The sequence below is a fragment of the Pogoniulus pusillus genome, chromosome 40 (genome assembly GCF_015220805.1).
Source record: "Pogoniulus pusillus isolate bPogPus1 chromosome 40, bPogPus1.pri, whole genome shotgun sequence".
Taxonomy (NCBI): Eukaryota; Metazoa; Chordata; class Aves; order Piciformes; family Lybiidae; genus Pogoniulus; species Pogoniulus pusillus.
In genome coordinates this window covers 2210055-2223414 of record NC_087303.1, presented here as the reverse complement: position 1 = coordinate 2223414, position 13360 = coordinate 2210055, and the positions used below count along the sequence as shown (strand labels likewise).

The following is a 13360-nucleotide window of genomic DNA, read 5'->3' as shown; positions in this document are numbered from 1 at the left end:
TCCCTCGTCCTGTGGGTTTGTTCTGGGATGTTCTTGGCTGCTCCTTAGCTGCTCAGGTTTTGCCTCCATCCAAAATGCCCCCCCAAGGTACCCCAGATCTGCTCCTTGGTGCCTGCCTGACTCCCACTGCCCAGGAGGGAGCAGTTTACACCTTTCTCATGGGGTCATGGAATGGGTTGAGTTTGGAGAGGACCTTCAAGCCCAGCCAGTGCCAAGCCTCTGCCATGGGCAGGGACACCTTGCACCAGCCCAGGGTGCTCAAGGGTTCATCCAGCCTGGCTCTGGACACCTCCAGGGATGGAGCATCCACAGCCTCCCTGGGCAGCCTGTGCCAGAGTCTCCCCACCCTCACTGGTAAGAATTTCTTCCTCATCTCCCAGGCTCAATCTGCTCTCCTCAAGCTCCAATCCATTCCCTCTCACCCTGACACTCCCAGCCCTTGTCCAAAGTCCCTCCCCAGCTCTCCTGTAGCTCACTTCATGCACTGGAGATCTGATCTGAGGTCTGCCTGGAGCCTTCTCTTCTCCAGCCTGAACAGCTCCAACTCTCCCATCCTGTCCCCATTAGAACCTTGCCCCCCTGATCATCTTTGTGGCCTCCTCTGGACCTGCTCCAACAATCAGATGACCTTTGAGGGCCCCTCCCCACCCGAAGCATCCTCTGCTTCTGGGATAGGGTTGCCCAAGGGGGGTGGGAGAAGTCTCCTGGCATTCAGCACCAAGCAGGGACAAGGCAGCAGGTCCCATCCCCTACACCCAGCTCATGCCAGCCCCAGGATGCCCCAACCTCCCTGCTCCCCACCCCCTCCCGAGGCCAGGCCGTGCGTGCTGGGGTGCCCTGCTGCCAGGAGCACGTCGGGCACATCAGGATGCACTTCGGTGGCTCTGCACAAGGCTCTTTTTGCCCCACGGATGCTCTCTAATGGAGCCTTTGCTGCTGCTGCTCTCCCCTGCGCCGCTGGGCTCGAAGCTAATGGAGCACAGGGGCTGGGGGGAGGGGTCAAGGTTAAGTGGCATCTCCTTCCCCTCCCCGTGCCCTCACCGGGGAGGTGATGCTTGGCAGCTCCTCTGCCAGGGGCATAGTGAGGAAAGCTTCAAGCCCTCCTGGCTGGGTCTGAGATGGGGTCAGAACAAAGTCCTCTTTGGTTTTTCCTGCCCTGCCCTTCCCTTCCCTGCTCTGCCTCTCTCTGGTGGGTGATTACCCTTGGCAAGGAGGTGCCAACGCGGGCGAGGTGCCAGCTGGGCACCTTGGTGTGCCTATGACTGAGGACCCTGCTCTCTCCCAGACTGTCAGCACTGTGTCTCCACCACGGTGGGCACTGAGCCTTGATGCAGGGGCCCTGGTGCCATTGGTGATGCCACGCAGAGGGTCCTTGCCAGCTGCTTGGGCAGGGTTATTTGCAGTTGGCAGTGATGGATGAGTCATGTCACTGGGAGATGCCAGTCCCCCAGGACCAGGGGTGGTCATGACTCTGCTGGCAGCATTCCCACCACTCTTTTCCCTTCACTTCCCTTGACTCAGCACAGCAGAAGCAGAGTTGTTGCCCATGCAGGACCGTGGCAGGGTGGCACCCAACCTGCCCTTCTCCTAAGAGATGTGCAAGTGCTACTCTGCCACCCTCTTTGGGGCACAGAATGGGTCAAGGTGGCTATTAGGAGTGTTTTCTTTACTGGAAGGAGTGGTCAGGTCTTGGCACAGGCTGCCCAGGAGGGTGTGGAGTCATCAACCCTGGAGGGGTTCAAAAGCCTGTGGCTGTGGCACATGGGCACATGGTTTAGTGGGCATGGTGGAGTTGGGCTGGTGGTTGGAATGGAGTGGCTTGGGCTGGAAGGGACCACTAAGATCAGCCAGTGCCAACCTGCTGCCACAGGCAGGGACACCTCCCACCAGCACAGGCTGCTCAAGGCCTCACCCAACCTGGCCTTGAACACCTCCAGGGATGAGGCATCCACAACCTCCCTGGGCAGCCTGTGCCAGTGTCTCCTCACCCTCCCTGCCAAGAATTCCTTCTTCATCTCCACTCTCCAACTCCCCTCCTCCCCTCCATCACCTGAAGCTCCTTCTCCTTTGAATCCCAGAATCATGGAATCCCAGAACCAAGCAGGCTGGCAGAGAGCTCCAAGCTTAGCCTGGCACCCAGCCCTGCCCAACCAACCACACCATGGCACTCAGTGCCCCAGCCAGCCTTGGCCTCAACACCTCCAGCCATGGGCACTGCACCACCTCCCTGGGCAGCCCATTCCAGTGCCAATCACTCTCTCTGCCAGCAGCTTCCTCCTCACATCCAGCCTGAGCCTGCCCTGCCACAGCTTCAGCCTGGGTCCCCTTCTTCTGGCCCTGGGGGCCTGGCAGCAGAGCCCAACCCCACCTGGCTACAGCCTCCCTGCAGGCAGCTGCAGGCAGCAATCAGCTCTGCCCTGAGCCTCCTCTGCTGCAGGCTGCACCCCCCCAGCTCCCTCAGGGCTGTGCTCCAGGTCAAGCATCCCCTACGGCTTCCACCTCCCTCACACAGGGCTACCACCTCCCTCTCCATCTTACTCTCCCTCTCTCCCTTCCCTCTCCCTCTCCCTCTCCTTCTCCCCCTTCCCTCTCTCTCTTCCTCTTCCCCTTTCCCCCTTCCCTCTCACTCTCCTCCTTCTATCATCTCCATCTCCCTCTCCCCCTCCCAAGCCACTCTCCAACCACCTCCCACCAAAATAAAAGGTCGGGGACCTTTAAGAGTGAGCAGGAGCGGGCGAGGTGGGGGGCGGTGGTTAGGGGTGGGGTGGGTGGGGGGTGCAAGAGCATCCTCCCCTCCTCTCCTCCTCCCCTCCTCCCTGCCCACCAATCCATCACCAGCTGATGTGTTTTCCCCACTCCTTCCTTTGTACATCTCCGAGCTCCGCTCTTCCCCCTCCCCACCTCCTCCCCTCCTTTACCCCCATCCCACCCCTCCCCAACTCCTCCATCACCCCTCCCCACCCCCCAACATCCCCCACCCCACCCCCCCCCACACACATACACACCCCCGGGGCGCGCTCCCGGCTCGTACCCGCGCCCGCCGCCGCCGCCGCTGCCTGCCGCCGCCCTCCCGCTCGCTGCCTACTTCCACCTCCTCCCTTCCCTATGCTCGGCCGGGCCTGAGCATCACCCCCACAGCCTTCCCCACCTCCCACTCCGCTTCACCCCTCCCTCCCTCCCTGCAAGAGAGGGAAGAAAGGAAGGCAAAGGGAGCGAGGAAGCAGCGCAGCGATGGGGAATACACCCTCCCAAGGCAGGTCACTCTCACTATGTGCATCCATTCTTAAGTAGCAGGTATTTTGGTTTTCTTCGTGTGGGTCTTCTTCTTCTTTTAGTTTTCCTTCTTTTCTTCCTTCCTCCTGCCTCCTCTTCCTCTTTCCGACCTTGCCTGGGCAGCGGTTGTGGAGAGATTTTGGGGTGGGGTAGGGTGGAGGGAGGTTGGAAGGGGTGGTGGAGGTGGGGGAATGGTTGGATGAGGAGGGAGAGGGGGGAAAAAATCAAAGCGTTGGTTGTGGGGAGGGAGGAGAGGGGGAAGGAAGGGTTGGAAGGGGGGAAAGGAAGGGTTGGAAGGGGGGAAAGGAAGGGTTGGGTAAGGGGGAAAAGAAAGGGTTGGGTAAGGGGGAAAAGAAAGGGTTGGGTAAGGGGAAAAGGGAGGGTTGAGTAAGGGGGAAAAGAAAGGGTTGGGTAAGGGGAAAAGGGAGGGTTGGGTAAGGGGGGGGAAAAGGAAGGGTTGAGTAAGGGGGAAAAGAAAGGGTTGGTCAAGGGGAAAAAAGAAAGGGTTGAATGAGGGGAAAATGGAATGGTTGAAGAAGGGGAAAAAAGGGATGGTTGGAGAAGGGGGGAAAGGATAGGTTGAATGAGAGAAAAAAGGAGTGGATGAAGGAGGGAGAAAAAGGAATGGTTGAAGAAGGGAGAAAAGGGTAGGTGGAATGAGGGGAAAAAAGGAATGGATGAAGAAGGGAGAAAAGGAATGGTTGAAGAGGGGAGAAATGGATAGGTTGAATAAGGGGAAAAAAGGAATGGATGAAGAAGGGAGAAAAGGAATGGTTGAAGGAGGGAAAAAAAGAATGGTTGAATGAGGGGGGGAAAGGAATGGTTGAAGAAGAGGAAAAAGAAATGGTTGAATGAGGGGGAAAAGGAATGAATGGAGAAGGGAAAAGAGAAATGGTTGAAGAAGAGAAAAAGGGAATGGTTGAAGAAGGGAAAAAAGAAATGGTTGAATAAGAGAAGAAAAAAGTCAAATCATTGCTTATTGGGAGGGGGAAAAAAGGGAATGGTTGAATGAGGAAAAAAAGAAAGGGTTGAGTAAGGGGAAAAAAGAAATGGTTGAATAAGGGGAAAAATGAATGGTTGAATGAGGGGAAAAAAAGAATGGTTGAATAAGGGAAAAAAGAAAGTCAAATTGCTGCTGGTTGGGAGAGGAAGGAAAAAGAAATGGTTAAATAAGGGAAAAAAATTGAAATTGCTGCTGGTTGGGAGGGGGGAAAAGGTTAAATGAGGAGAAAAAGAAATGGTTGGATAAGGGAAAAAAAGAAATGGTCGAATAAGGGGAGAAAAAGTCAAAATGTTGCTTGTTGGGAGGGAAAAAAAGGTTGAATAAGGGGAAAAAATCAAATTGTTGCTTGTTGGGAGAGGGAAAAAGAAGAAATGGTTGAATAAGGGGAAAAAAAAGTCAAAATGTTGCTTGTTGGGAGGGAAAAAAAGGTTGAATAAGGGGGAAAAAAATCAAATTGCTGCTTGTCAGGAGCTGGAGTTTGCTGCTGCTTGGGAGCTGCTGGCCCAGGAAGGGTGGGCGTGGGGCTGGGATGGTGTGGAGGAGGTGTGAGTGGAGGGGGTGGTGGAGGGGTAGGAGTGGGGGTTGTGGTGCTTGGACTGGTGATGATGTGGTGGCTTGGGTTGGTGGGGAGGTGGTGCCTGGGCTGGTGGGGCTGTGGTTCCTTATACTGGGAATGTGGTGCCTGGACTGGTGGGGCTGTGGTTCCTTATACTGGGAATGTGATGTCTGGACTGGTGGGGCTGTGGTTCCTTATACTGGGAATGTGGTGCCTGGACTGGTGGGGCTGTGGTTGCCTTGGATTGGTGGGAATGTGGTGCCTTGGACTGAGGATGTGGAGCCTCATTCTGGGAATGTGGTGCCTGGGACTGGTGGGGCTGTGGTTGCTTTGGACTGGGAATGTGATGCCTGGGACTGGTGGGGCTGTGGTTGCCTTGGAGTGGGAATATGGTGCCTGGACTGGTGGGGCTGTGATTCCTTATACTGGGAATATGGTGCCTGGACTGGTGGGGCTGTGGTTCCTTATACTGGGAACACAGTGCCTGGACTGGTGGGGCTGTGGTTCCTTATACTGGGAACACAGTGCCTGGACTGGTGGGGCTGTGGTTCCTTATACTGGGAATATTATGTCTGGACTGGTGGGGCTGTGGTTGTCTTGGACTGGAAATGTGATGCCTGGACTGGTGGGGCTGTGGTTGCCTTGGATTGGTGGGAATGTGGTGCTTTGGACTGAGGATGTGGTTCCTTATACTGGGAACGTGGTGCCTGGACTGGTGGGGTCATGATTGCCTCATACTGGGAATATGATGTCTGGACTGGTGGGGCTGTGGTGCCTTATACTGGGAACACAGTGCCTGGACTGGTGGGGTCATGATTGCCTCATACTGGGAATATTATGTCTGGACTGGTGGGGCTGTGGTGCCTTATACTGGGAACGTGGTGCCTGGACTGGTGGGGTCATGATTGCCCTATACTGGCAATATGATGCCTGGACTGGTGGGGCTGTGGTGCCTTATACTGGGACCACAGTGCCTGGACTGGTGGGGTCATGATTGCCTTATACTGGGAATATTATGTCTGGACTGGTGGGGCTTCAGTTGCCTTATACTGGCATCGTGGTGCCTTGGAGTGATGAGAGCTGTGATGCCTGGGCTGGGGCCGTGGTGCCTTGCCCTGGGAATGCTGTGCCTTGCCCTGGGAATGCGGTGCCTTGCCCTGGGAATGCGGTGCCTTGCCCTGGGAATGCGGTGCTCTCCCAGCAGCAGGCAGGCGGCTGGGCTGGGGGTGCTGAACTGGTGCTGCTGAACTGGTGCTGCTGGTGGCGATGCTGCTGAACTGGTGCTGCTGGTGGCGATGCTGCTGGTGGCGGTGCTGCTGGTGGCGATGCTGCTGGTGGCGGTGCCGCTGCCGCTGCTGCTCTCAGGGTTGGTCTCTGCTGCTGTTGTTGTTGTTGGAGCTGCTCCGCTCCGAAGGGATAAAGTAGCTGGAGAGTCACTGTCCTAGAAACACCAGCGTGGGGCCTGGCAGCACAGGGGGGAGGGTGTTTGAAAGGGGGGGTTGGGGGTGGCTCAAAGAACCCCAACACTGTGTCTGGAGCTGCTTTTTTGGGGGGGGGGTCCTCTTGGTGCATTGAATTGCTTCTCAACACCATCCTCTGCTGACCGAGCTGGGGTGGGGGTGGAGTGGGGTGGATGCTGCTGGGGCTTTGGGTTTCCTTTCTCTGCGAGCTTGGCGAGACAGATGGGTGAGGAGGAGGAGGAAGGCTGCGGGCTGCACTCCTACCTGCTCTCCCTCTTCCTTTATTGAGTTAATGTGTTTGGTTTTCGTTCTCCATCCCTGCCCAACCTCTGCTGCTGAGACACAAAAGGGCAGGAGGAGCTGCAGGGCTGCAGGTGGTCCCTCCGGAGGTGCTTTCAGCATCATCCTTGCAGGAGGAAGAAGAAAGGAAACAAAACCCCAACCCCCCCAAAAAAAAACAACAAACAAACCCAAACCCCAACCCAAATCTGCTGCATCTCAGGTTGGGTTTGGTCGTGGGAGGAGGGGGGGGGGGGGGGGGGGGAGGAGGTGATGTGGAGGGAAACTTAAAATAGCTCCAAGGGCTGCTGCTTGCTTTGTGCCTCACCTGCCTGCTCCCCAGGGGCTTGGGGAGGGGTAACAGAGAACCACCGAGGGGGTCTCTTCCTTCCAGCTTCCCTTCCCCCCCCCTTCTCCCCTGCTTCCCTTCACCTCCCCCCCCCCCATACCGTTTGTGCCATTCAGGGGTGGGTGTGCACTGTGTGCAGCTGCCACCAGCGCTGCCCTGCCCCTTTGCCAGCCTGCGTGGGTGATGCCAAGGCTGCTGTGCCCGTGGGTGAGGGGTCTCTTTGTCTGCCCGTGCCCGGGGGGGGGGGGCAGGGAGCACCCAGCCCTTGCCCTGCAGCCTCTCCCCTCTTTGTTCTCTCCGTTCTCACCCTGGCTGTGGTGAGAGAGGCTGGGGAGTGGCCACGCTTCAGCGTCCCCCTCCTCACCCCCACCCTCTCCATGCCCACCTACCCGCTGCTGCCTGGCTGCCAGCGCCCAACTCCTGGGCAATATTGGTTTGGTAGTGCTCGGTGCCCCCTCCGGAATGAAGCCAGCACTGGCCACGGGGACCTCGGGGTGGGGGGAGAGTGGGGGGGGGGGTCACATCCAACCAGCTCTTGCTTAAGGATAGAGATGGATGGGGACCATCTGCTCAGTTGGTCCAGGCAGGGGAAGGGAGGGGGGGGTGGGGGGGAGTGGGTAGGAAGCTGGGGGTGAGTGGGTGGGATGCTCCCTCCCCTGATGCCAGGCAAGGAATTTCCCCCTTCCCTACTGGGATCAGCCCCAGGGCCCCCTCCCAGCCAGCTGGAGCGGGAGGTGTGTCCCTGCCCATGGCAGGGGATTGGAGCTGGCTGAGCTCGAAGGTCCTTTCCAACCCAACCCACTTGGGGGGTTCTCTGTGTCCCCAGACATGCTCAAGCCCTTTCAGCACCCAAAACGCAGCGGGGGGGGGGGGATGGTGGGGATGGTGATGGTGTGGGGAGGGTGGTGATGGCGTGGGGAGGGGGATGATGATGGTGTGGGGATGGGGGGGGGGGATGTAGATGCTTTCTGTTTTGATCCCTCAAGTGCTGCTGTTGTGCAGGATCCACTCCAACCAAACCAGCCTTGGATGGGGGGGGGGGAGGGGAGGGGGGGGAGAGGGGGTTCAGGGCAGAGTCCTCATCAAAGCTCTTCTGTGCAGCCTCCCCCACCCCCGGGTGGGCTTTTGCCTCGTTTTAATGAGGGCTACATTTGCAAGCTGCTAATTATTTCCCCACCAGACTGCCCCCTGCCAGCTCTGAACAACGCCTGTGGAAATGGCTCCCTGCTCCTGCTGCTGACAGGCACCCGATGCCCACCGGTGGGGTTGGGTTTGCCCTTCCCCCCCCCACACACACACACCGGGAGGAATTCAGGATGGGGGGAGTGGGGGAGGGGGAATGAGGAACCCCCAAGATCCTGGCAGAGCTGCCAAAAGGAGCTTCGTGCTTTGTTGGGAGCTGTTCCTCTCCCTCCCAAAAGGATGGGCAGGGAGGGATGCTCGACCAGTTTGGGATTGCTGAGCTTGTGGGGCTGGGAGATGCTCCTGTGCACTCTCCCCAGCCTGGGCAGGTAGGAGGGAAGGGGAGAAGGTGGAAGGGAGCAGCCTGGTTGGTTCTGGCTGGGGGAAGGGTACTGAGACCTGCCTGACCCTGGAATGGGCTGCTCAGGGAGGGGGTTGAGGCTCCATGGCTGGAGGTGTTTGAGGCCAGGCTGGCTGAGGCTGTGTGCAGCCTGCTCTAGGGTAGGGTGTCCCTGGGCATGGCAGGGGGGGGGGTTGGCACTGCCTGCTCCTTGTGCTGCCTTCCAACCCTGCCTGATTCTACCTGGAGTGGTGATTGCACTGGGCTGGGAGGTGCTGGGCTTGGTGGTGCTGTTAGTGCTGGGGTGTGTGTGTCTGGGGGGAGGAGGGGAGGGGGTCAGCGTTGGCACCAGGCTGAGTCCTGACTCCCCCCAGGCAGGAACACTCACAAAGCTCCCCCAGTTTGTGCTCTTTGTTTCCCTGTAGGGGAAGCAGGCAGAAAGCATCTCCCTGCCCTGCTGGGGGTGGGAGTGAGCCTGGGGCATGAATCCTGCCAGGACACCTCCAGCCTGGTGGGGAGGACACAGCTGTCCCCTCCCTGCCTTCTCCCCTTCCTTCTGTGCCCAGCCTGGTGGGAAACATCCACCCATGTCCTTCTGCTGCTGCCTTCCTTTCCCAACCAGGACATCCTCCCTTCTGAAGCCTTTCCATGAGCTCAGAGATGTTCCAAGCTGCCCTTTTGCTGCTGTGGTGCTGCTTTGGTACCAACCACCCCCGTGGCTCACACTGCCCACAGGGCTCAAAGACCCCTCACGGCCACCCTCTGCTGTGAGGAAGAGGATGGGAGAGGCAGAGCCCAGCAGGGCAGGGGTTAATATGAGCCATCGATTCTCCTCTCTGCCGTGCATCGATCCCAGCTCGGTGCCTGCCTCTGTGCCCCCGGGGACCTGCCTGGCACACAGGGACATGTCTGAGCCATGTCCCACGTCAGGCTTTGGGGGTGCAGGGAGCATCCCAGCACAGATGAGGCTTGGTGGCTGGGGAGGGGGACAAGGCCAGGCTGGTGGTGGGGCTCTTATTGGGGTCAAGAAGAGGAGGTGAAGGGGTGTGGGGGGGTCTCCAGGCTGCTGCATGCATGGATGAGTCCATTGAGGCTCCTGTTGCTGGGGGTTAGTGGCTGAGGTTGGGCAGCTTGGAGAAGAGGAGGCTGAAGGAGACCTCATTGCTCTGCACAGCTCCCTGAGAGGAGGCTGCAGCCAGGGGGGGGGGGTTTGAGCTGTTCCCCTACAAGTAACAAGTGATAAGGATGAGAGGAAACAACCTCAAAGTGCCCCAGGGGAGGTTCAGGTTGGCCATGAGGAGCAATTTGTGTCCTGCCAGAGCAGTCAGGCACTGGCACAGGCTGCTCAGGGAGGTGGTGGAGTCCCCATCCCTGGAGGGCTACCAAAAACCTGTGCCCAGAGCACCTGGGGACAGTTTGGTGGCCATGGTGGTGTTGGGGTGATGGTTGGACTGGATGAGCTTAGAGGTTTGGAGGGAAGTGTCCAAGCTAGGTGGGGGCTTGGACCCAGATGATCTTTAAGGGTCCTTCCAGCCCAACCCCATTCTACCTGGGGAGGTCTGAAGGCCAAGCAGGTCTCACCCACCAGCCAGGCTCAATCTACTCCCCTCTGCTGAGACCCCACCTGGAGTCCTGCAGCCAGCTCTGGAGCCCCTGGCACAAGAGGGCTGTGGAGATGCTGGAGAGTGTCCAGAGCAGGGCCAGGAGGATGCTGAGAGGCTGCAGCAGCTCTGCTGTGAGCACAGACACAAAGAGTTGGGGCTGTGCAGGCTGGAGCAGAGGAGGCTCCCAGGGGACCTTCTGGTGGCCTGCCAGGATCTGAAGGGGGCTCCAAAAAAGCTGGGGAGGGACTTTTGAGGCTGTGAGGGAGTGGCAGGAGTGGGGTGGATGGAGCAAAGGTGGAGGTGGGGAGAGTGAGGCTGGAGGTGAGGAGGAAGTTGTTGAGCAGGAGAGTGGTGAGAGCCTGGCAGGGGTTGCCCAGGGAGGGGGTTGAGGCCCCATGGCTGGAGGTGTTTGAGGCCAGGCTGGCTGAGGCTGTGTGCAGCCTGCTCTAGGGTAGGGTGTCCCTGGGCATGGCAGGGGGAGGTTGGCACTGCCTGCTCCTTGTGCTCCCTTCCAGCCCTGACTGATTCTATTGAGTCTATGATTCTTTCCATGATTCTGTGAGTCCATGATTCCATGACTCCATTATGCCATGATTCCATGAGTCTGAGTCCATGATTCCATGATTCTATGACTCCAAGATTCCATGAGTCTGAGTCTATGATTCCATGACTCCATGACTCCAGGATTCTATGACTCCATGATCCCATGAGTCCATGATTCCATGAGTCTGAGTCCCTGACTCCATGACTCCATGACCCCCACCACCCCCATGTGGGCCTGGGTGAGGCTGTCCCAGCTCATCCCCACGGAGCCCTTCCTCTCTCTCTGCTGCCCCTTCCCCCACCTGCTGTGCTCTGCTGCTTTACCAAAGGGCCTCCTTAACCCCCCCCCCCCCACCAAGCCCTCCCCCACCCCCAGCTCCTGCCTGTGGCAGGCTGCAGGTGCAGCAAGGGCTCAAAGAGGCTGAATTGCAGCAAGGGAACTGAAAATGCTCCTGATGAGAGAAGAAATCAAATCCCTCATTTGCTCCTCCAGCACCCAATGGGGGACAATAAAACTTTGCTGTCAGCTGCTTTGAGTTGATTTCATTTGAGGATCTTTTTCTTCCCTCCCCCCCCCCCTCCCTCAACTGGTTTCCACTTTCAGAGGAAAATACAAATGAAGAGGGAGGGGAAAAAACTCATTTTTTAGTGCTTTATTTTTGGGGGGGGTTCATTTCAAATTCATCTCCAGCAGAAGGGTTGATGGAGAGGGTGGGAGGAAGAGGAAGGGGGTGGAGGGGATGCACACACAGAGACACACCAACACTTCTGCCTTGGGTTTTGTTTCTCTCCACCCCCCCCCCCCCACCCCCAACTGCTGGAATGTTCTGATTGCCAAGGGAGGAGGCTGAAGGAAGAGGCTGCAGGATGAAGCTGCCTTTGGGGCTTTCCAGGCTGGCAAATGGAACATCTGCACTCCACTCCCAAACTGAGAACCAATCTTCCAGCCTGGCTGGGTGAGGAGAGGCTCAAGGGGAAGCTCTCACAGGATGCCAGGGGTTGGAAGGGATCTAAAGAGATCATTGAGTCCAAGCCCCCCCCTGCCAGAGCAGGACCATCCAAGCTAGCTCAGGGCACACAGAACACATCCAGACAGGCCTGGGAAGGCTCCACAGAAGGAGACTCCACAGCCTCTTCCAGTGCTCTGGGAGCCTTCCAGGCAAGAAGTTCCTCCTTGTGTTGAGCTGCAACCTCCTGTGCTGCAGCTTCCATCCATTGCTGCTTGTCCTATCCTAGGGAGCCCTGGAGCAGCTCTGGGACCCTTCCAGGCAAGAAGTTCCTCCTTGTGTTGAGCTGCAACCTCCTGTGCTGCAGCTTCCATCCATTGCTGCTTGTCCTGTCCCAGGGAGCAGTGAGCAGAGCCTGTCCCTCCCCTCTCCTGACCTCCAGCCCTCAGACATCTCCTTCCAGTGCCACCCCCACAGCACCTTGCTCAGGTCACCCTTCAGTGCTCAGAGCTTGGCAAAGTTGGGTTGTGGCAATGGGTGGAGGTGAGGACTTGTGGAGGAGAATCACAGAATCACTTCAGTGGGCAAAGCCCTCTCAGGTCATCCACTCCAACCACTCTCTGACTCTCCAGAGGCTGGGGCTAAGCCATAGCCCTCAGCACCACAGCTCTGCCTCTTTGAAACACCTCCAGGGCTGGGGATCCAACCTCCTTCCACCCTGGACAGCCTGTGCCAGGCTTTGAGAACCCTTCCAGTGGAGAAGTTTCTTCTCATGTCCAACCTAAAGCTCCCCTGAAGAAACTTGAGGCCATTTCTCATCCTATTGCTTGTTCCTAGAGAGCAGAGCCCAAGACTCACCTGGCTCCAACCTCCTCTCAGGGAGCCATAGAGAGCAATGAGGTCTCCTCTCAGCCTTCTCTTCTCCAGCCTGAACACCCTCAAGCTCCCTCAGCTGCTCCTCCCCAGCCCTGTTCTCCAGACCCTTCCCCTGCTGCATTGCTCATCCCTGCAGAGGCTCCATCCTCCTCCTCTCTCATGCCTTTGCTGCTTCCTTTCAACTCTCTCTGTGGTGAGAGGAATCAAAGAGGAGAAGCAGTTTGGGATTTTCAGTCCTTCTTCATCTGCTGTGCTGCAGGGAAAGCAAAAGCCTCCAAAGGACACTCAAGGACACTGACATGGAGCCTTCCCCACTCCTCTCCCTGCCCTCCTCCTCCCCTGCAGAAAGCAATGTCCTGATCCTGCCCTGATGACCCTGCCCCAGGGCTCCTGGCTCCATCCCTGTCCCCATTTTATCCCACTCCTTGAAGCATCTCCTCCATGGACCATGGCCCTCAGGGCTGCTCCCTCCAGGGCTGCATGAACCCTGAGCTGCTCTCTCCAGGGCTGCAGGAACCCTGAGCTGCTCCCTCCAGGGCTGATTGAGCCCTGAGCTGCTCCCTCCAGGGCTGCAGGAACCCTGAGCTGCTCCCTCCAGGGCTGCATGAACCCTGAGCTGCTCTCTCCAGGGCTGCATGAACCCTGAGCTGCTCCCTCCAGGGCTGATTGAGCCCTGAGCTGCTCCCTCCAGGGCTGCAGGAACCCTGAGCTGCTCTCTCCAGGCCTGCATGAACCCTGAGCTGCTCCCTCTAGGGCTGCAGGAGCCCTGAGCTGCTCCCTCCAGGGCTGCAGGAGCCCTGAGCTGCTCCCTCCAGGGCTGCAGGAGCCCTGAGCTGCTCTCTCCAGGGCTGCATGAACCCTGAGCTGCTCTCTCCAGGCCTGCATGAACCCTGAGCTGCTCCCTCTAGGGCTGCAGGAGCCCTGAGCTGCTCTCTCCAGGGCTACAGG

At 58.2% G+C, this 13360-nt stretch overlaps 1 protein-coding gene across 4 annotated transcripts in view; it reads left to right on the top strand.

Moving 5' to 3' along the window:
- The first annotated feature begins 3054 nt into the window (after positions 1-3054).
- The window catches only part of SRCIN1 (SRC kinase signaling inhibitor 1), a 120852-nt gene continuing 110546 nt past the window's right edge, over positions 3055-13360 (top strand). For 2 of the 4 annotated variants that reach the window (XM_064174511.1, XM_064174510.1), the window contains exon 1: positions 3055-3253. In XM_064174511.1, the coding sequence (XP_064030581.1) occupies positions 3232-3253 (22 nt within the window). In that variant the 5' untranslated portion in view covers positions 3055-3231. Of the gene's footprint in view, positions 3295-13360 lie in introns of all 4 variants that reach the window. The other 2 variants (XM_064174513.1, XM_064174512.1) reach the window with 1 other exon arrangement.